Here is a 20,528-nt window from a genome sequence, read left to right as displayed (position 1 = left end):
AGTCCTCTAGCCTGAGTGTTGGGATTACAGGAGCCCACCACACCCTAGCTGAGTAAGGTTTAAAGCAACGAAGGGAAGAGCAACCAACATTCCTGGCCTTAGGCGAGCACTTGCTGTAGCTGAGGGAAATGTGGGTGGCCCAGCTCTTTGAGAGAGAAGTTTCATAATCTTGAGACTAAGAGTGAGATTGATGCCAGAGACTGAACCTTAATCAGAACAGACACTCCTAAAAAGTAGCCCTAAATACAAACCCTTATGTAAGCCACAGTACAGAAAGATGACACCAAATTAAATCAAACAGCTAATGCTCTGGAAACTGTTCCTTACCCTAAAAACAAGCTAGTTCTCCACACTCCTAAAGCCTGTGGTGCAGTGACAGAGACCCTAACAGAACAGGCTAACTCCTCCCCTAGACAGTAGTAACGCCCTCCTTCCACATAGGACAAAATGTGCCTACATCGACGCTTAAAAAAGGACCTACCCCACTTTGGTATTTAAAGTCTTTTGCCTTGTGTCTAACTTTAAATTACTAGACAGATTTACATAAGCAAACAAATTCATAAACTATGACCCAGATGTTGGAAATATTTAATAGAAAACAGCTAACTATGATAACAAAGGCTAATGTCTCAGAAAAGGTGTATGCTTCACATATCAGAGGGTCAGTTCAGCAACCTCTGACTTATGAACAGAAGTGACAGAGCTGAAGAAAGCTCAGTGTGGCTGAAGAAAGGACACTAGAAATTACACATACTGAAAAACAAGGGGAAAGTAACCAAGGGCTATCATGGTCTCAAATGTTCTAACATATGTGAAATGAGAGCTCAGAAAACTATCTGAAATGCTATTGTAATGGTTTGTATATGCTTGGCCCAGGGAGTGGCACTGTTGGGAGGTGTGGCCTTGCTGAAGTATGTGTGGACTTTAACACCCTTTTCCAAGCTACCTGGGAGCCAGTATTCTGCTAGCAGCCTTCAGATGAAGATGTGTAAATCTCAGCTCCTCCTACACCGTGCCTGCCTGGATGCTGCCATGTTCCCACCCTGATGATAATGGACTGAATCTCTGAACCTGTAAGCCAGCCCCAATTAATTATTAGTTGCCTTGGTCATGGTGTCTGTTCATAGCAGTACAACTTTAACTAAGACAGCTATTAGGACATTTTAGAAATAATGATAAGGATAAATGTGGTAGGATAAAAGAGTAGAGGAAGGGAAGAGGCATAACATGGCATTTCTGAAAATCAAAGGTAAAACTGAAGACAGAAAAAGAAAGAGGTAAAACTATCTTAAAAGTGATCAAATATTTTCTCAAAGCTGGAAAGAATTCACTGGCAATAAATATGTATTTCTGAGAAATAAACATAATTATTTTTAAGGAAAAAACAATACATCAGCCTAAACTACACACACACACACACACACACACACACACACACACACACACACAGAGAGAACTAAAAGATAAACATACTAAACTTTTCTAATTGTTTTTAAATATTCTAGAACAGATGTCTGTTTAACCTATGACACAAAGGCTGCTTGTGTCCCAGAGTATTTATGAATATAGACCAACACATCTGTACATTACAACATCATATCGCAATGTTAAAAGGCTGGATAGTCCAGGATTGGGATATGGCACGGTCAATAAAATGCCTGCTGTGAGACCATGAGAATTTGAATTTGGACTGCCCACCCCTACCCCCATGTAAAAGCTAGAGATGAGTGTACACATTGGTTTATAATCCTTATGCTGGGGAGGTGGAAACAGGAAGATCCCCCCAAGCTTATTGGCCAGCCAGTCTAGCCAATCAATGAGCTCTGGGTCAGTAAGAGAATGTGTCTAAACAGTAAGGTGAAGAATGATAGAGGAAGACACCTGTTGCCATGCTCTGGCCTTCACATTCATTTGTATACATATTTAAGGAAGACCTGCACACACACACACACACACACACACACACACACACACACACACACACACACATCTTTAAAAAAGATAAATCAGAAGACAAAATTTTTCAATGGACATAGATAAATGAAACCGATTCTGAGCAAGATTTGATCCATGGTACATAATTTGCTAATTCGTGATCTAATAAAAAATTAGGCAATGTGTTAATTATATGTCCTCTAGAGGGCATATATGTAAGGAACAAAAGGCTGGTGAAGGATACTCTGTAAATACTAATCAAAAGGAACCTGGGATAGAAGAAGCATATCTAATTTTGATTCTCAAATTGACTGGATTGAGAAGATGCCTAGGAAAGGTTAGTAAAGGGTCCTTCCTGCGGTGGTGGTGGTGGTGTTTGAAGATAGGGTCTCTCTATGTAATCCAGACCTTCTGCCCATTACCTCAACTTTGAAGTGCATTGACTACAGGCACATGCTTGTTAAATAACATCTTATTTACTTACACAGGGACTGCCAGTTGTGCCTAGCTGCTGGTTTTATGGCACAAGGAGGAGTGCTTGTTACATCATAACCATGTTCATCTGTCTGTGAGGACGTATCCAGAGATGATTAGAATAGAAGGACTCAGACTTAATGCTTTTATTCATTGATGGATTCAAATGCTTACAGACTACTGGGAGTGGGTAGGACTGTGGTATTAATGGAGGAAGTAGGTTTCTGGTATGGCTCTGAAAGATGAACATAGACCTGACTCTTCCTGTTACTCCTATCTGCCATGAGGTGAGCAGCCTCAGCCACATGTTTGCACTGGCATAATGTTTAGTATTACTTCAGGTCTAAAGCAATGGATCTAGTTGACAAGTCACTAAACCTCTAAAATCTAAACCAAAGTAAGTCCTAACTACCTCCCTTAAATTTTCCATAGGTATTTTTCAAGGCAACATAAAATATAAAGCATAAATCCATTTTGTGGAGCCGGCCTCATATCTAACCAGAAATCACTGCTCCTGTAATAGTAATGGCATTACAACAAACACCTGTAGCATATCTTCCCTGGTAGAATAGTATAGCATGCATGGGTGGACAATGCTGCTTCCAGCATGTGGGTTATTAAATGAAAATATCAGTGTCAGGAGTGAGATACCTCCCTACAAGTTACTGATCAGATAGCCCTCAAAGATTCCCAACACAACTCAGGCTATTGCCATTGTTCCTATTTCCTTAATATAACTAGCACACTAATATAACAGTGTCATACTATTTCTAAAAACACAAAGCACTTTAGTTGCTGGACGCAGGGCAATCAAGCTGGAACTGATCTGGAAACTTCATCTCAGCTGGCTGCCTTGAACCACGCTGACAGTGCTATGCTGATTACTGACAAGAAAAATCTTTAGTGGACTTACCCTGCATGCTACAATACCATCCTGTAGTGAGAATTCTGGTTTCTTTAAAACAAAACAAAACAAACAAACTAACAAAAAACAGAAATATTGTAGAATGTGCTTTCATTTTAATCCCAGGTGTAGGGACATGGGACTGCTTTGGATGGTCAGTCAGTTCACCATGATTTGCTCTAGCAGAGTTCACCTCATGAGTTCACCTCATGCTCTAGCAGAGGCGTTCAGTTAAAAGCTACAGATAACTTTTCAGAAGGTATATAAATGTTAGGGCCCTGAGAGGTGTCGTTTGCTGGTAGTTGTGCTCAAAGAAGAAACAAGAAGAATTCAGATTCAGATTCAGATCTCTCTCTCTCTCTCTCTCTCTCTCTCTCTCTCTCTCTCTCTCTCTCTCTCTCTCTCTCTTTCCCCCCTCTCCCTTCTTCTCTCTCCTGTCTAGTCAAAGAAGGTGAAGTGGGAATAAGGGAGTAGTATGGAAAAAGAACACATAAAATAGCAAAAACCAGCTACATCATCCTACTTGGCAAAGTATGTGAAACATTGGTATGACTATGACATAAGTGGGAAACAAACTGCTTTTTGACTGGATTCAAGGCCTGCCCAACAGGAAGAAATTCACACCTGTTAATGTAAACACATCTAAATGCACATGGCCTGGGAGGAATGTGTGACAACCTAATACTGTTGTTTTCCTGAATGGGCAAATATATTGTAAAACTGCCTTCCAAATACGTGTTTAGACCATTGACTAGTACTGTTCTCAACCTGGGTCTGAGAAGCTTTTTATGCAGTGCGCAGCAGTCAATACAGAGGCTCCAAACTGATCAAAGTGTCATGAATAAGTGATTGTTGAGTGCTCTGCTCCAAATAAAACCTCTATAACAAGTCCTACAAAGTTCAGAAGGTGGGGCAGAAAGAAAGAGCAAGCTGAGCATGGGGAAGAGTTCTGTGAAATGCTGTCTATGTGCTGCTCTTATGAACTCACAGTGCACAAACACATCAGAGGCAGCATTTTAGTATTTTAGATGGATCAGGTAGAGGCAATTAAAATTTTTGCTTATGCTTTCTAAGTTATTTATAACAAGCATGCTTTACTTGCTTTTTTTACTTTTGTACTGATTTGGAAACATGATAATACATAATCTGCTTTTTTACTTCAAAGAACATTCTAATCTCAATAAAAGTAGGATATATTTTAAATTTTAATGGTGAACTGTATACAGTTGGATAGGTGCACCTTAATATCAAAATCATAGTGCGAAGTTTTTCATTTTTACCATATTCATTTTCTGTAAATCTGCCAATCCATATCTTCAACTTTAATCTGACAGTGTTAAACCCCCAGTTTCATGTTTACTTTGCTAATTTTCTTTTGTTCTTCACTGAAAGTTTAATATGGTGAGATCTATTTCACAGTTTATTATCTCCATCTTTAAAGCCCCTCTACCCTGTAGGCTGTCTGATAGTAAGGGCAGTAAGCTGTCTTGCTCTCACAATCCTCTCCCTGTGGAAAGAATCCCCATCCACAGCCCACGGACGTTGGCTTGTCCTTCCCAGAGTTGTAGCCAGTGGACACAAATGTACATGGTTTTCACGGAGCCAAGCATAGGATTTAAAAACCAACAGTAGGCTGGGGAGATGTCTCAGGCATAAAAGCACACACTCACACTCAACCAGCCTAACTTTCTTTCCACACAAAAAGCTGGGTCTGCACTACAGCACTTCTAATGCAGTGCAGTGGCAGAAATGAGAGACTGTGCCTCAACACAAGGCAGAAGCAGAGCGCCAGCTCCTGAAAAAATGTCTCATCTCTACACTCAGGCCCTGTCCCTTCCCCATTTACCACAGAAAGGCTATGTCTTGAAAGTGCTGCTCTTACTCAGTGGGCATCCAGGAAGCAGCTGGCAGTGAGGATAAGATATGAAGACAAGCCACGGCAACTGACTTGGAGCTGACAATGTACAACTTATAATGAGAGGAAGAGGTCATGCTGTGCCAAGAAGATTTTATGACTGTTGCTGTAGTAACACAAAATGTTTGCCAGTTATCTTCACTTTGGAATAACTGACAACTCACACACCATAGAATTTTGGGACTCCTCAACTTTTCCCTCCCCAGTTCAGTGTGAGATGTGCTGTATTAAATGCACACGAGGGCCATCCATTCTGGTCAAGGATTCTCTACTTTGTCCACTGAAGAACTTACAGTAACAATGACACCATATGGTGATTCTGGAGATACAGCTTAAAGCAACTATTGCAGTATTAATTTCTTTTGAATTTATTTCCTCTTAAAATTGGATTTCTCCTGACTCTGAACAAAATGAATATCCCAGGAAAGCATTCTACAGTTATTTCCTGGTGCTACGTATCCTGACAACAGTGTGTTTCACTCTGCTTAGAGGCACAGCAGGATGAAACAAGCTCATGAGATTTGTCACCAGACACAGGTTCAAACTGTCTTACAGGTTTCTTAAAATACCTATGACTGCATATTTAGCTTTTCTCTGGTATTTACCTTCTTTCTCTTCTGCAAAATGGAATAAGATCTTATCTGGCTATAAAAGACATAAGAAGTAGACTTCGTGTGAAGGTTAGTGCCTAATACACACTGTAACTTAGAATAAACCAGAGAAGCTTAGGGTACTGAGGATTCAAAAGTTGGCTAACCACAGAGGTAAAAATAATTGACAAGAGTATGCCAGGTGTATGGAGAAGCCTGTACTTTTCTAGGTCCATGTAAGTAATATGGTAAGAAGCCAGATTCTAGGAAAGCTTAAAAAGTACCCTAGGAAGAGGAAAGAGAACGACTTCAGAGTATGGGCAACTTCCCTGTGACGGACAGTATAGCTAAATCTAAGCAAAAGCATCTTATTACAGTCCTTGCTTTTAAATCAGGCAGCTTTGTAGACCTCATGTAAGCAACTACCTTAAGAACTGCTTTCCTAACCTGTGTGTTGAAGGTAGTGACAGTAGTAGAGTGGATTATGGTTTCATTGGAATGCTCCTGAAAAGGCTTCGCTAGTAATAAAAGCAATGTTCTGAGAAGTTACTCAATTATGAGGATACTGCCCTTATTTATGGATTAATCCACGGATAGGTTCATAATTGCATAGGAAGGTACGGGAAAGCTTGGGAGGTAGAACTTAGCTGGAGAAATGGGTCATTAAGTTATGCCCTTGAAGGTTAGGCCATAATTTCCAATCAGTTAAAACAACTTACATTCACTCACTCATATCAGTGTGGTATAAGCTTGTGTAATGTTTACATGTGCACGTCTGTACAGCTACATCTACCTGTGGAAACCAGGTCAATGAGTGCTATTTTCTATCATTTCCTACATTATCACCCTTTTACATTTACTTATTTTTGTGTGTCCAGGGGAAGTAACTGGGGGAATATATATATACACATATACATATATATATACACATACACACACACACACACACACACACACACACACACACACACATATATATGCCACAGCACAGAGAAGGGTAACAGAGGACTTTCTTCCCATTGTGAGAGAACCACTACCAGTCTCCAGACATGTTTTTCTTTCTCCGCCTCTGGTCTGCTGACACATGAGCCACTCTGTTCCCCTGCAGGCTCCTGGCCATGATGTTCTGTCTCACCATGAGACTAAAATCAATGGTGCCAAGTAACCATGGATTGCTGAAACTGAGAGTCTTTTTAAAGTGGTTTCTCAGGGATTCGGTCAGATTGACTTTCAGAACACTAACACTGAGAAATGGAGAAAAAGTGTCATTTTATCTGTTGGTAAACCTAACAAGTGTTTATAAGCAGGCAATGCTCTGGACAGCTAAGAAGGTATAATGCTAGTAGGCTTGGCTGGCACAGGCTTGTAATCTCAGATACTCAGGAAGCTAAGACAGAAAGACTGGAAAAAGTAACCTGGCTACTTTTTGAAACTAAGTTTTGCTTCAGGATCCCAGAGATGGGCTAGGGATGGGTATGTGTCACTGGATCTCAGAATGAATTCAGATCAACTCGGGCCAGCAAGACCTTGTCTGCAAGTTTTAAAAGTTGTAAAAGGGCTGGATAGAGTCTAAATCAGTGGTAGGGTGCTTGTCTAACATGACCATGGGCCTCAGAACAATCCCCAGTATGTCATGGAAGGAAGGAAGAAAGAAGCTAGTGATGCCTCCCCCTGCACATGGTCCCACAGCCTCTCTGTCTTTCTCTGTAAAAACTTGAACCTTTATTCTACAGAGCCAAATTATGTAGAAATAATCTCAAGTCCTTAAAGAAATTTCTGATTACTGTATCTCCTTAGAATTGTTTCTTTAGTAAGTGCTGCTGTCTTAAATTTTATAATTGGTCTTTACTTCAGACTTCTTAAACACCATTGTTTCTTATTTTAGAAAAGGTCAACTATTTCTTAACAAATAGCTTAAAACTGAACAGATTAATGTGTAATTTAATTCGTATTTCCAAATAACATTTAAATAAGAGTTAGGCAGTACATTTCTATTATAACTTAACTACTTATAGTTGTTTGGTGGACAATAAAGGTCATGGGGCTTCTTTTCAAGTGTCCCCTACTATCTCAGAATGGGTTTCTCCTTTTTCATAGCTAGGTATAATTTACTAAGACTGTGACAGTTAAGACTATTTCAGGAACAATGATGCTGACCTACCAAACATAAAATTGTTGGAGAGAAGGAGCAGAACAGATATCATGTGCTATCTGGCCTGACCCTGAGAGCCAAGCTTTGGGTGCAAGGAGGGACCTTATATTACTCAAAGGTAGAAACCCAAGTTTATGAAATTAATGTGTTCTTCCAGAATCATAGCTAAAGGGTGAATGCAAGACTTGAAGTTAGATCTTCTAAGTTCAATTTCTGTTTCATTTACTTTATCATAGTATTATACTCTCGGGGTAAAAAGAAGAATTTTGTCAATTTCAAATAGTTTATATCTTTATATACCTTGATTCTCTTTTAATTTTCACCTTCCTCCCCCATTATAGCCCTTTGATGTTTATTCCCATGTTTGTGTGTGTGAAGGCTATCTTCCTTAATGTTGCTTTCAGCTTACTCTTGAGACAAGGTTTCTTTCAACCCAGAGCTTACAAACCAGCTTACCCTGCCTGACAACCTCATGTCTGTCATTAGACTGGAATTACAGGGCCCTACCAAGCATTTTATATGGATTCTGGGGATCTGAACTCCAGTGTTCTTACTTGTGTGGTGAACATTTTAACTAATGGGTGGCCTCTTCTGACCATTTGTTTTGTTTTGATCATTTCCACATCAATAACTTCCACTTGTTTTTAGATGGCAAAACCAAATAAGTTTCTAAGAAAGGCTTTACCTATGTTTTATAGCTTCTTCTATGTAACACTTTAATTTCTGAAGACTAACATTAACTGTGCATTAAGGCTTTGTCAGGAATACCATCCTTTTTAGAATTACTCTATAAAAGTGTTTGGATGTTAAATTATTATTCTGAGTAAAGAAAGCACATGGCCCCTAAGGCCAGGCAGGGTAGCACAAGCTTGTAATCTCAGCACTCACAGAGACAGGGGGATCAAGATTTCCAGGCCACTTTGGCCTACAAAGCAAGACTCTGACCCAAAAACAAAGAACAAGACAGGTGGCTGACAACCACCTGCTACTCTAGTTCCAAGAGATTTAATGTATTCTTCTGCTCTTTGTGGTATGAATGTGGTACATATACATACATGTAGATATTCACACACATGCCTAAAACATGCCTAAATAAACCTTTAAGTATATAAAAATGCAAAGGAAAGTATTTATTAAAACAAAAGTGGCTACTGTATACTTGTTACAAATAAATTTAATACAAATAAATTAGAGTCTAATGTTAGCTTATATATGACACTTTGATGAATATTACTTATGAAAAAATTTTTAATTAATCTCCCCTATTGGCTAGAATAAAGTACAAATTCATTAAAGCTATGTAAAAATTACTTTTTTGATTGAAGACTGACCTAAAGCCTCACTAGCCATCTTATAAATGCAACTTAATAAACAAAGAAGCTTTAGCAAGATCACTAATTCTACCAGAAAAAGAAAATCAATGCACAGAACCGACTGTTAGCAGATATAAAGGCATGGCATAGAAGAGTTTATAGACATACTTGACCCACAGCATTTAAGTGTCTGGAATCTCTATACCTGTTCTTCATTAGACGAACCTCTCTCTTCCGTGCTGCTTCTTCAGCAGGCTGTGTAGGAAGTGCCGGGGAGGATGCCATAACAACTCCAGGGGCAATGGTACTCGTGGGGGCTGTGCGTATCTGGTATGTTTGTACATCGCCAGAGGCAGCTGCAACAAAGAGTGAACATGGTATAAGACACAGAAACACTACAAATTAACTCAACTGTGTCTCAATCCAATCTAAACATACAAAGAGCGAATATGGTATAAGACACAGAAACACTATAAATTAACTCAACTGTGTCTCAATCCAATCTAAACAGACTTAGATTAAAAGGGAAACAGGGAACAGGATTCTAGCTAAAAAGAAGATCCCAATTTACTGTACTATTAGTACTTGTACAGGTAAGGATGCCTTAGTGTCTCTGCTGGGTCTTATATTTATGTTGTACTGGAATGGAGATCTATTCTGTGGTTTACATGCTTGTCAACCGTAAGTCTAAAAGAGGGCCCAGCATAGATGATCCTCCTAGATACAGGCCTCAGTGTCTTCCCTTGATTTGGATAAATTCACATTAAAAAAAAAAAAAAAAAACTCAAGTAGACTCTTGCCACGACATAAAAACGACCATGATTTTTCATAAAATAGCAAAATTGAAAAGAAAATAAGCATAAAAAAACTATTATTATTAATTTCTAATTCAAACAAAACTCAAAGTATGAAAAACTGGACATTTGATGCCGATCATGGTATAAGTAAACAATATCTTAATATAGTGATTATAACTAAATAAGTAAAAGCTGGATTTTTTTTTCTTTCTTTTCGGTTTTCTAAGATAGGGTCTCACAATGTAACCTTTGTTGTCTAGAACTCACTATGTAGACCAGGCTGGCTTAGAACTCAGAGATCCATCTGTCTCTACTTCTGCCTCTCAAGTGCTGGGATTAAAGGTGTGTGCTTTGGATTTTTCTAACCATAGAGTCTTCGCATGTGAAAAACAAAACAAAACACTATTTGTTCATTATTTGCTTCCAGAAACAGTGTCATGATATGCTTTAATAAGTACCCTACCACTATGTGAGAGATTCTGAATGTCTTTATAAAATCATCCGTATCAGTTAAAAATACCAATTGTATCGTTTGAGGGACAAAGATTTATATACTAAACATGTTACCATATTCAAACTGACGTTGAGAATTCAAATTCACTGACATCCTGCTTTACAATTTTTTGAGTACCTGCATGTAAAGTGAAAAGGTGTTTTACTCCCACTAATAAGCAAAATATTTTTTCAAATATCATTGGTCTAATAACAAGATATATAGTATAAATATATTAGAAATTGTTAAATAAAATATGTTCTGTTGGTGTGGTGGTATGATCCAAAAGCAATTATCCATGGTAAAGGGATATAACTCTCATTAACACAGGCAACATTAGTTATTATTAACAAAAATATTTTTAGAAGCAAATATTATTTTCTTAGTCTATAAATTTTTAATCTGGTATAAACTGATTGAACTGTTCAATGAATTAATGGAGAATAGTTAACACTCTCCAGGCTTCTGGAATTTTGGGGAAAAAAACAAAACAAAACAAAATCCTTTAGTCCATCGAGGACTTAAGGATAACTTGTTCTCCAATGAGCAAAGACCTGCATAATGAAGTATGTTCTTCTGGAATGTTTTTATCTGAAATCAAAATTAGAAAAGCTCTATATTCCTTTTAAGTAAAAACAAAACAAAACAGATAAAACAGAGAGCAGAGTCCACTAGACCTCTTTAACAGTGATGCAACGCATGATGAGGAGGGAAAGAAGGAGGCCCAAGGGAGCCGCTCTTGCGTGAGGCCATGCAGCCTGGCTATAGCTTCCTCAGTTCTAGCATATGCTGGTTCTCCCACGCCTTACTACTCAAGGCAGTAAAGACAGGTATTACCCTTTTTAAGCTGAAAGATAGTTGTTTTTATGCCATGACATTTTCATCCAAGTGGAAAGTTTCATGAGAAATATTTATGTATTAAATACATACATATCTACATTGTTAATGTCTAAATCTATACTGAAAAAGACTATTTTAGTTATGCTTTGCAATATACTTACTTTCCATGAGTATACACATTAATTTTTAAAAGAATGTACCGTATGTATGAATTCTTAATTCTATTACCTTGAACAACAACTTGGTTGCTGGGCACTAGAATCTGCTGTCCATCAGTGGTCTGTGCATACTGTAGAATGGTAGTACCCGGCTGAGTGGCAGCTGCATTGGTCATGGTTAATGTCTGCAGGCCCTGTACCCCATCCGTACCATTGTTAGCCAGCTGTATTGCTCCTCCCTGGGTAATGGCAACTAAAACCCAATGAATTTTATTGTTACAAGTTTAATTAATACCACATAAGACTTTTAAAATACACTAAACCCATGCAATTAGCAAAGCATAAGCTAGGAGAAATTATTCTAGAAAATAACATCACCAAGAAAGGCTTGGTATATTCAAGTAACTGTGTAGTCAGGAAACCACATCCAATTTCTATGAGAGAAGTGTCCTCTAAGAACTGTACTGTAATAAATAATGCATGGTAACAATATAAAAAGTGAAAATGCAAGCTTTTTCAACTTATTTAAACTCCAAGGAGGTCCTGCTTTACAACGATACTTTTCTACTAACTCCCTCATATATTTTTTACTATCTGCTGCTTTAATTGTAAATATATTTTTGTAGGTAGAAAATTAATATAAGATACACCCAATAAATATTTGTTAAAAGTATAATTAATAAAGCCATCTGCCAGTGAATTATATTTTCTAACTCTTAGAGAGCAATTTATAAACTCTGTCAGTAATGCACTTAGGTGGCCATGTGAAAGCATGACACTTCTCAAGGAGCTAAGGCAAAAAAATAAAATCACTTGAGCTAAGAGTTTAAGACTAGCTTGGGAAAAATAATAAGATAGCATCTCAAAAATAAATATATGAAATCAGTAATATTTAAGAAAAGAAAAAGAATCAGTAATACGTTAATATCTGAGGCCCTGGGTTCAGTCCCTAGCACCTACCACCCATCATCCCCACCAAAACTCTCATCAAGACAGACGTGAAATGCCCTGGACCTCAGTTTTATGAGTGTCTAAAATTAGATCCAAGACCTCATTTAGATGCACCTCATCTAGTTCTAAGTTCCACATTTGGGTCTTCATAGTCTTCCACTGACTGATGAGGAAGCACACTAGCTCCTATTTGGCAAAGAAAATTAATCAATACTTAGCCAAGTCACCCTTATACAACTGAACACAGAAAGATACTTGAAAGATAAGTTCTCATCTTTTTTGGAATACATAATCTTTAGATACCAGAACTGAAAAATGATTGACTACTCAGATAAATCTAAAGATCAAGTTTTCCAAAAAAGACTAAAAATTATAATTTTATGTGAGCAATTTCATAAAGTGTGCATGTGTGTCTATGCACTGGCAAGTGCTGAGAATCAAACCTTCACTCACCGTAGCAATGTACCCTATTGACTGAGGCTTGTTCCCAGCTCCATAATGGATTATAATTGCATTAAAAGGAAAGTAAAATAAATGGGATATCAATGTATCTAATGTTACTTTTTTTTTTTTTTTTTTTGGTTTTTCAAGACAGGGTTTCTCTGTGTAGCCCTGGTTGTCCTGGAACTCAGTCTGAAGACCAGGCTGGCCTCAAACTCAGAAATCCACCTGCCTCTGCCTCACAAGTGCTGGGATTAAAGGCATGTGAATTATGTTACTGTTTAACAGAAGTGAATTAGTTTGGGAATATCAGTGAGCTCTGAGGAATTATACCATCTGAGTGGTGTGTACACAGAAAATTGATAATTTACTGTTCATTCAAGAGCTATAAGTTCATTATTATTTAGTCATTTTATCAAGGTCATAAATTTGTGTAAATTAACATACTAGCATATATCATCTTCCTATGCTAGCTAATCTCGGATTTTATTATCATAGATGTTAAAAAAATGTCTAAGAATTGTTCTATAATTAATTTTGTAAGATTACTTGGAAAGGTCTGGAGATATGGCTGCTCTTTCAGAGGACCTGGGTTCTATTCCTAGCACCAACAGGGAGGCTCACAGCCATGTACAATTAGTTCTAGGGGACTGGATACCCTCTTTTGGCCTTTGCAGTCACTACATACATGAAAACATCTATACACATAAAATAAAAATACAAGAAGAGGGTGGGGGAAAGAGTACTTTAAAGATGGTAAGATGGCTCAGTGGGTAAGAGCATTGATTATTCTTCCAAAGGTCCTGAGTTCCACAGGTAAAGAAATCTGATGCCCTCTTCTGGCATGCCTGAAGACAGCTACAGTGTAAGTATGTATAATAATAAATAAATCTTAAAAAACCAAAAACAACAACAACAAAAAAACCCAGGCAGTGGTGGTGCACACCTTTAATCCCAGCACTTGGGAGGCAGAGGCAGGCGGATTTCTGAGTTCGAGGCCAGCCTGGTCTACAGACTGAGTTCCGGGACAGCCAGGGCTACATAGAAAAACTCTTGTCTCGAAAAACCAAAAAAATCAAAATCAATCTATAAATAAATAATCAGGTTATCAAATGTATTTAATTAACACTTTTTTCTTAATTACATTACAACAGGCTCAAAGTGAATGTAAGGAAAAAAACTACACAAGAAAAAATATGAGCTACTCTGTTAAGATCATTTGATTTTGTTATTTTTCCTGGAAATCTAAAAACATCTGTTCTTATTTAACAGATGTATAGCTGATTTTAACACTAAATAAGGTCTCTCTCTCTCTCTCTCTCTCTCTCACACACACACACACACACACACACACACACACACACTACACACAATTCTTTGAAAATATAAGTCTCATCTAAGATTTAAACGTTTTTAACTATGCAATATTTACTTGTACATTTGATTACTTTAAAAGTATAAGATAGTTCTGACAAAACCAAATTCATTAAAGTAAGAAACACATTATCTCTAGGTATAATTAAATTACTACCAAGAAATATGAATATGGAAATATTATGTTAAATTTTAACTTAAATAATCTATATACAATTAAACTGTATTAGCTGAGAATCTGTACAGGACAGCTTATGGAAAAAATAGAATGAAAAAGGAGGGATATATGTAATCCTTCCAAGTGGGAAAGGATGAGAAAGAGGTTTATAGTTTATAGCTATTACAAATCCAACCCTTAAAGCTTAGTAACCATGTTAACTTTACAAGTTACAAAATACAGGGCTGTAAAGACAACTTAAAGGTAAAGAGCACTGACTACTCTTCCAAAAGACCCAAATTCAATTCCCAGCACCCACATGGTGGCTAACAACCACCTGTAACTTCAGTGTCAGGGGAATCCAACGCCCTCTTCTAGCTTTTAGAGGTACCCATACATGTGGTGTTGATATACATGCAGACAAAGCAATCATACACATACAATTTTTTAAAAATTTAAAAATACATAAGTTTCAAAAATAAGTAGTTTGCCATACATGTGAGTATTCATTATGTTGTTTCACAGTGGAAAAGAAAAATCAAGAACATAATGCTAAATAAGTTTCATTGAGGACACACATGCATGTACAAAAATGATAGTACATAAAATGAATAAAGGTTAAAAAAAAATCTCAAAGTACTAATACATTTAAATTAAAGTATCTAAGGGAATGGTAGGTAATCCAATAATTCTCCCAGTAGCTCCTGTATGTCTTTTCTAAAAGTCATCTTTTCTAGTTCAAGTAAGACTCCCTGAAGTAGTAAACTAGGACAGGAATATGATATACCCTCAGTATGGTCACGATGGAGGAGAAAGAAGTCTTGTACAATGTCAGAGAAGAACCATCTTGAATACTTAAAATAATCTGGATATGAATTAACTGAAACTAAACACACACACACACATACACACACACAGACATGGAGGCAGAGTGGGGAAGATGCACCCTTTTATAGCCACCAATAATTTAAGGAAAAAAAAATCTATCTAAGCTTATTTTTAGCTCAGTTATCATAGATAGTAAAGACAGTTTATCAAAAGTACCATCCCTAGGGTTCAGACAGATGATGTAGTGGCTAAGAATGCTTAATACTCTAGGGGGATTTAGGGTTAGTTCCCGGCACCCATGTTAGGTGGCTCACAAGTGCCTATCACTCTACTTCCAAAATATCTGATCCACAGGCTTCTCAGAACTGCTACACACAGGTGATGCATATAAACTCATGTAGCCACACACACTCATAAATAAAAATAGCAAATTGTAAAAAAAAATACCCTCTCTTATAAATAATACCAAAAGTTTCAGTGTTGGAAAAGTTAAAAATTTTGCTTTAGGAATCTACTTTAAATACAGCTGGAATACAAATTGCAGGCTGGCAAGCCAACATCATGCTAAAATTAAAAATAGTAATTTGTGCATGAATCATGTAAGAGACATGGCAGAAGGCAAGATAGGGTAAAAGAAAAAAGAAAGTGACATTTCCATAAATGCCTTCTAACAATTCTTTAATAATGTCTGACAGTAGGGCAAACAATATTGGCAGCAAAAGCCTTGGCATTTATCATTTCCTTAAAGAGAATGTAACAGTTTTTCTTCTTACTTTTCATAATAGAAAAACGCATTACTCACTATACTGCCCACTGCTAGTTTGGTAAATGGGGGTTGGCACTGTTACAGTGGTGATGGCAGGGGCTGAAGTTTCCTCTTCTGACTTCTCTTCTTCAATCCTTGGTACCCCTGGTGCATCAGAAGATAAGTCATTCAAAATTTTCCTAGAAAAATAAGGAGCTATTTTAATTTAAAAAAAAATTCACTAAGTACAAATAAAGATTAGAAAACTGCTAATGTATAGGACAAAAATTTAAACACATGAAGAAATTCCAAACAAAGCAGGAACTTCAAATGCAAGAATTTCGTGGTGGTATGGGGGGGGGGGGACAGTATAAAAAATGAAACTACATATTTATTCTTATTTGATTTTATTTATGTGTCTGGGTGTTTTATCTATCTGCACGTGCCTGGTCCCTGCAGGTCACTGCATACCCTAAGACTAGAGTTACAGATAGTTGTGAGATGCTATATGTGTCCTGGGGATTCAATCTGGATTCTTTAGAAGAGCCATCTCCCCCTACCCGCTCCAGTCTTCACAAGCCGTGTGTGTGTGTGTGTGTGTGTGTGTGTGTGTGTGTGTGTGTGTGTACACATATACACGTATGTTTTTGTTTTTTTCCCCAAGACAGGGTTTGTCTGTGTGGCCCTGGTTACTCTGAAACTCACCCTGTCACCCTGTCTAAAACAGGCTAGCCCCAAACTCAAGATATCTGCCTGCCTCTGCTTCCTAAGTGCTGAGATTAAAGGCAAGTACAACCACCACCTGGCTTATTTTGGTTTTTAAGACAGTGTCTTATGAATCTTAGGTTGGGAAGATCACAAGACTGCCTTAGCTTTCCCAGTACTGGGGTTACAGTTACATACTTTGCATGCCTGGCTCTAAATATATATATTTATAGACAATATATAAAATTGTAACATGAAGAAATATTCCTTATTAGGATGATGGTTGAAGTTTAAACATTACCAATTTAGTCTCACAATCTAATCTAGCTCCCCTATGAGAATCCAAACACATAGCTAAGTAATTATTCACATTCCAGTTCCGTTTGCTCTAGATCATACTGGTTGATAAGAATAAATAACTTTTTTTCAAATAAATTCTTCATCAATAAATCCAAAATCAGATATTTGAAACCCTGGTTTATTTTGTAAGCAGTTTTAGAGATTTTACAGTTGTCACTACAGTTTCATGTTATTTTTTTCAGCCCACTTCCTTTACCTGCTGTAACCTTTCAAGGTACTCATGCTCGTAGCACCAGGGTACGTTATTAAGCCCTATGGTTCTATCATTTGCAAATCTAACATGCAAGGCTTCTGGTTTTTCAGAATAATTACTGCTGAAAATATCAAGCCACAGGAGACTAAATGGAGCACCTTTCTGCTGTATACAAATTAACTGCTTTATAATCATAGGTTGTTCCAATAAAAGCCTATTCTGTATAATCAATTTCATTTTTTAACTGTGCAAGCATACTATAAGCATCTGTTAAGTAACTTGCTATAATCTAGATATAAAGGCTACATTTTGGCCGGGTGGTGGTGGCTGGCGCACACCTTTAATCCCAGTACTTGGGAGGCAGAGGCAGGTGGATTTCTGAGTTCGAGGCCAGTCTGGTCTACAGAGTGAGTTCCAGGACAGCCAGGGCTACACAGAGAAACCCTGTCTCGAGAAAAACAAAAAAAAAAAAAAGCTACATTTCAGGAATTCATTATACTTATAACCCTTTCTCTACATATATTCTCTTGAGAGCTTTCATTTGATTAGTAAAGCATGGTTGATTTAAATAATATTTGCTAGGCTTTTGGCCAGAAAAATATTAAGACAAACATAAAGTTGGCATTTTTGTGGGTTTTGTTTGTTTGTTTGTTTGTTTAAGTGTGAATGCAGTAGAAGTTATATGTGTGAGGTCACAGAACACTCTGTGGAGATGGTTCTTTCCTTCCACCCTATGTGGATGAAACTCAGGTCACCAAGCTTGAGAAAGCATGTTTATCTACTGGAGCCATCTGGCTGACTGGCAGCTATGATTTACATAGGATTCAGGAGAAGTCATGTGACTTGCTTCTTAATACTTTGTTGGTTTTGCTTCAGGATCAAAGGTCTTACATACTAACATAAGATATATTTCAATGTCTCAAAATCTAACACATTCTATATTTAAAACAAAGAGAAGGGCTAGAGATATGGCTTCAACTCCCAGCACCATTAGCAGCTCACACTGTTTATAACTCCAGTACTAGAGGACCTGACATGATTTTACCTCATGCACATGGTGCACAGAAATATAACACTCACAAACACAAAAAAAAAACCCCAAAAGATTATACATATAATCTCAAGACCTCAAAATTAGCCGGGCAGTGGTGGCGCATGCCTTTCATCCCAGCACTTAGGAGACAGAGGCAGGTGGATTTCTGAGTTCGAGGACAGCCTGGCCTACAGAGTGAGTTCCAGGACAGCCAGGGCTATAGAGAGAAACCCTGTCTCAAAAACAAAACAAAACAAAACAAAAAACAAGCAAAACACCTCAAAATTAATTCACTAATAATATTTAGAATTTATAAATTGGGTGAGGATACAAAAAGAGCTTAATAGTAACTACAAGTAAGTACATGGAGGAATGTAAGGCAATCAACTACTTTTTTTTTTAAAAAAAGGAGCAAGGCTAGATAGAAGGCTCAGTGGTTAAAAGCACTGGTTGCTCTACTATAAGACCTGTTTTGATTCCCAGCATCCAGAGTGACTCACAACCCTGGGTAACTTGGTTCTAGGGAATTCAACATCCTGACCTCTGTTGGCACCATCTACACAACTAGTGTACAGACATATGAAGACAAAATACCCATATACATAAAACAAATCTAAAAATAAATAAAGAATAGGAATTTACATAAATAAGCATAATTTAAACTAACACAGGTTACTGTAAAATTCTGAAATTTACTGAATACTTAAGTAAGCATGAGATTAGCAGGTGTGCTGTTTATATACTTAACATGGAAACAACTGATATATGTAGTAATTGTTTTTGACCTTCCTTTGGGGCAAGGCACCCACTAGGTAGGTAACATCACAGTTGAACTCAAACTAGAGGATATTAGCAAAGAATTACCCTGAAAATGATTAAACACAGCTGTTTGTTAAGGACCATGACATAAAAATCACCTGTCAATGTGTAGCTAAGCAGATCAACAGTATATCAAGAATGATGCTAACATTCAAAGGTAACCCAAGCATTTTAAAGGAAGAGCAGTAGTCAGCACAGCTACAAAAGCAGGAGGGAAATGTCCTAGCACTGCTAGAGCAGTGCTTCTCCATCTTCCTAACACTACGACCTTTCATACAGTTCCTCATATTGTGGCGACCCCCAACCAGAAAATTATTTTCGTTGCTACTCCGTAACTATACTTTTCCACTATCATGAATCGTAATACCTGTTTTTCCAATGGTTTTCAGGGATCACGAACCATAGGTTTGAGAACCACTAGTTTTGAGTAAGCAGTCTTATTTTGTACTCTAAACATCACCTTTTTTTTTTTTTTGAGAAGTAACTCAAGAAAAATAATCTGCAAAGAACTTGCTGGAACAGCTTTATCGGTGTCCTAACATCTCTATCTACCAAGTACTAAGTCTTCCTGCACGTCTCTGACTCTAACCATTAAATCACATACCTGTAGGAAGGCCTCCTTGAAAGGATTTCCCTTCGTTTTTGGGAATCAGTTACACTATCCACAGACTCCTGTGAATCTTCACTTTCTGCAATAGTTGAAATCTGAAAACAAAGAATAACTTTATCTTGATTATCAAATTTAGTTCCCATAAAATATTTAAGTTCAATACAAAGAATGTATACATAAATCTTATACATCAGTTTTTAACGAAGACAACCATACCACTAAAATTCATCTCCTACAGAATAAAATGATGCCATGGAGACAAAAAAATGTTTGTCCAGAAAATGTTTTTATTTTCTCCCAAACAATCTATCCTGAATATAACACCATGGTAATCATTTCTTGCAGTTGTTAGAACAGAACTGCCAAGCAAAATAAGGATTCTGACATGAGTTAGCCCTAAGTCTATAATATGATTTCCTGTAATTGTTGTGCAAACACAAATTTACAGTTGTATAAGTAAGTCAGTGATTCTTTACCAAATAGTAGACTATTGGCTAGTTTTATGTCAACTTGACACAAGATAGAGTTATCAGAGAGGAGGGAGCCTCAATTGAAAAAACACTTCCAGCTGGTGAGATGGCTCAGTGGGTAAGAGCACAGACTGCTCTTCCAAAGGTCGTGAGTTCAAATCCCAGCAACCACATGGTAGCTCACAACCATCTGTAATGAGATCTGATGCCCTTTCCTGGTGCTTCTGAAGACAGCTACATTGTACTTACATATAACAATAAATAAATCTTT

General features: G+C 37.4%; 1 protein-coding gene across 7 annotated transcripts in view; it reads right to left on the bottom strand.

The window, feature by feature from the left end:
- Creb1 (cAMP responsive element binding protein 1) overlaps positions 1 to 20,528 on the bottom strand; it is a 73,203-nt gene that overhangs the window by 20,737 nt on the left and 31,938 nt on the right. For 5 of the 7 annotated variants that reach the window (XM_031367736.1, XM_031367737.1, XM_031367735.1 and 2 more), the window contains 4 exons: positions 19,782 to 19,882; positions 16,125 to 16,267; positions 11,642 to 11,824; positions 9,489 to 9,639 (listed from right to left, as the gene is read on the bottom strand). In XM_031367736.1, the coding sequence (XP_031223596.1) occupies positions 9,489 to 9,639; positions 11,642 to 11,824; positions 16,125 to 16,267; positions 19,782 to 19,882 (578 nt within the window). Of the gene's footprint in view, positions 1 to 9,488; positions 9,640 to 10,647; positions 10,712 to 11,641; positions 11,825 to 16,124; positions 16,268 to 19,781; positions 19,883 to 20,528 lie in introns of those variants that run through there. The other 2 variants (XM_031367742.1, XM_031367738.1) reach the window with 2 other exon arrangements.

This window comes from Mastomys coucha, unplaced genomic scaffold (assembly GCF_008632895.1).
Source record: "Mastomys coucha isolate ucsf_1 unplaced genomic scaffold, UCSF_Mcou_1 pScaffold14, whole genome shotgun sequence".
In the NCBI taxonomy this organism is placed as follows: domain Eukaryota; kingdom Metazoa; phylum Chordata; class Mammalia; order Rodentia; family Muridae; genus Mastomys; species Mastomys coucha.
Note: the sequence above shows the minus strand (reverse complement) of the source record. Positions and strands in the feature narration are given on the sequence as shown.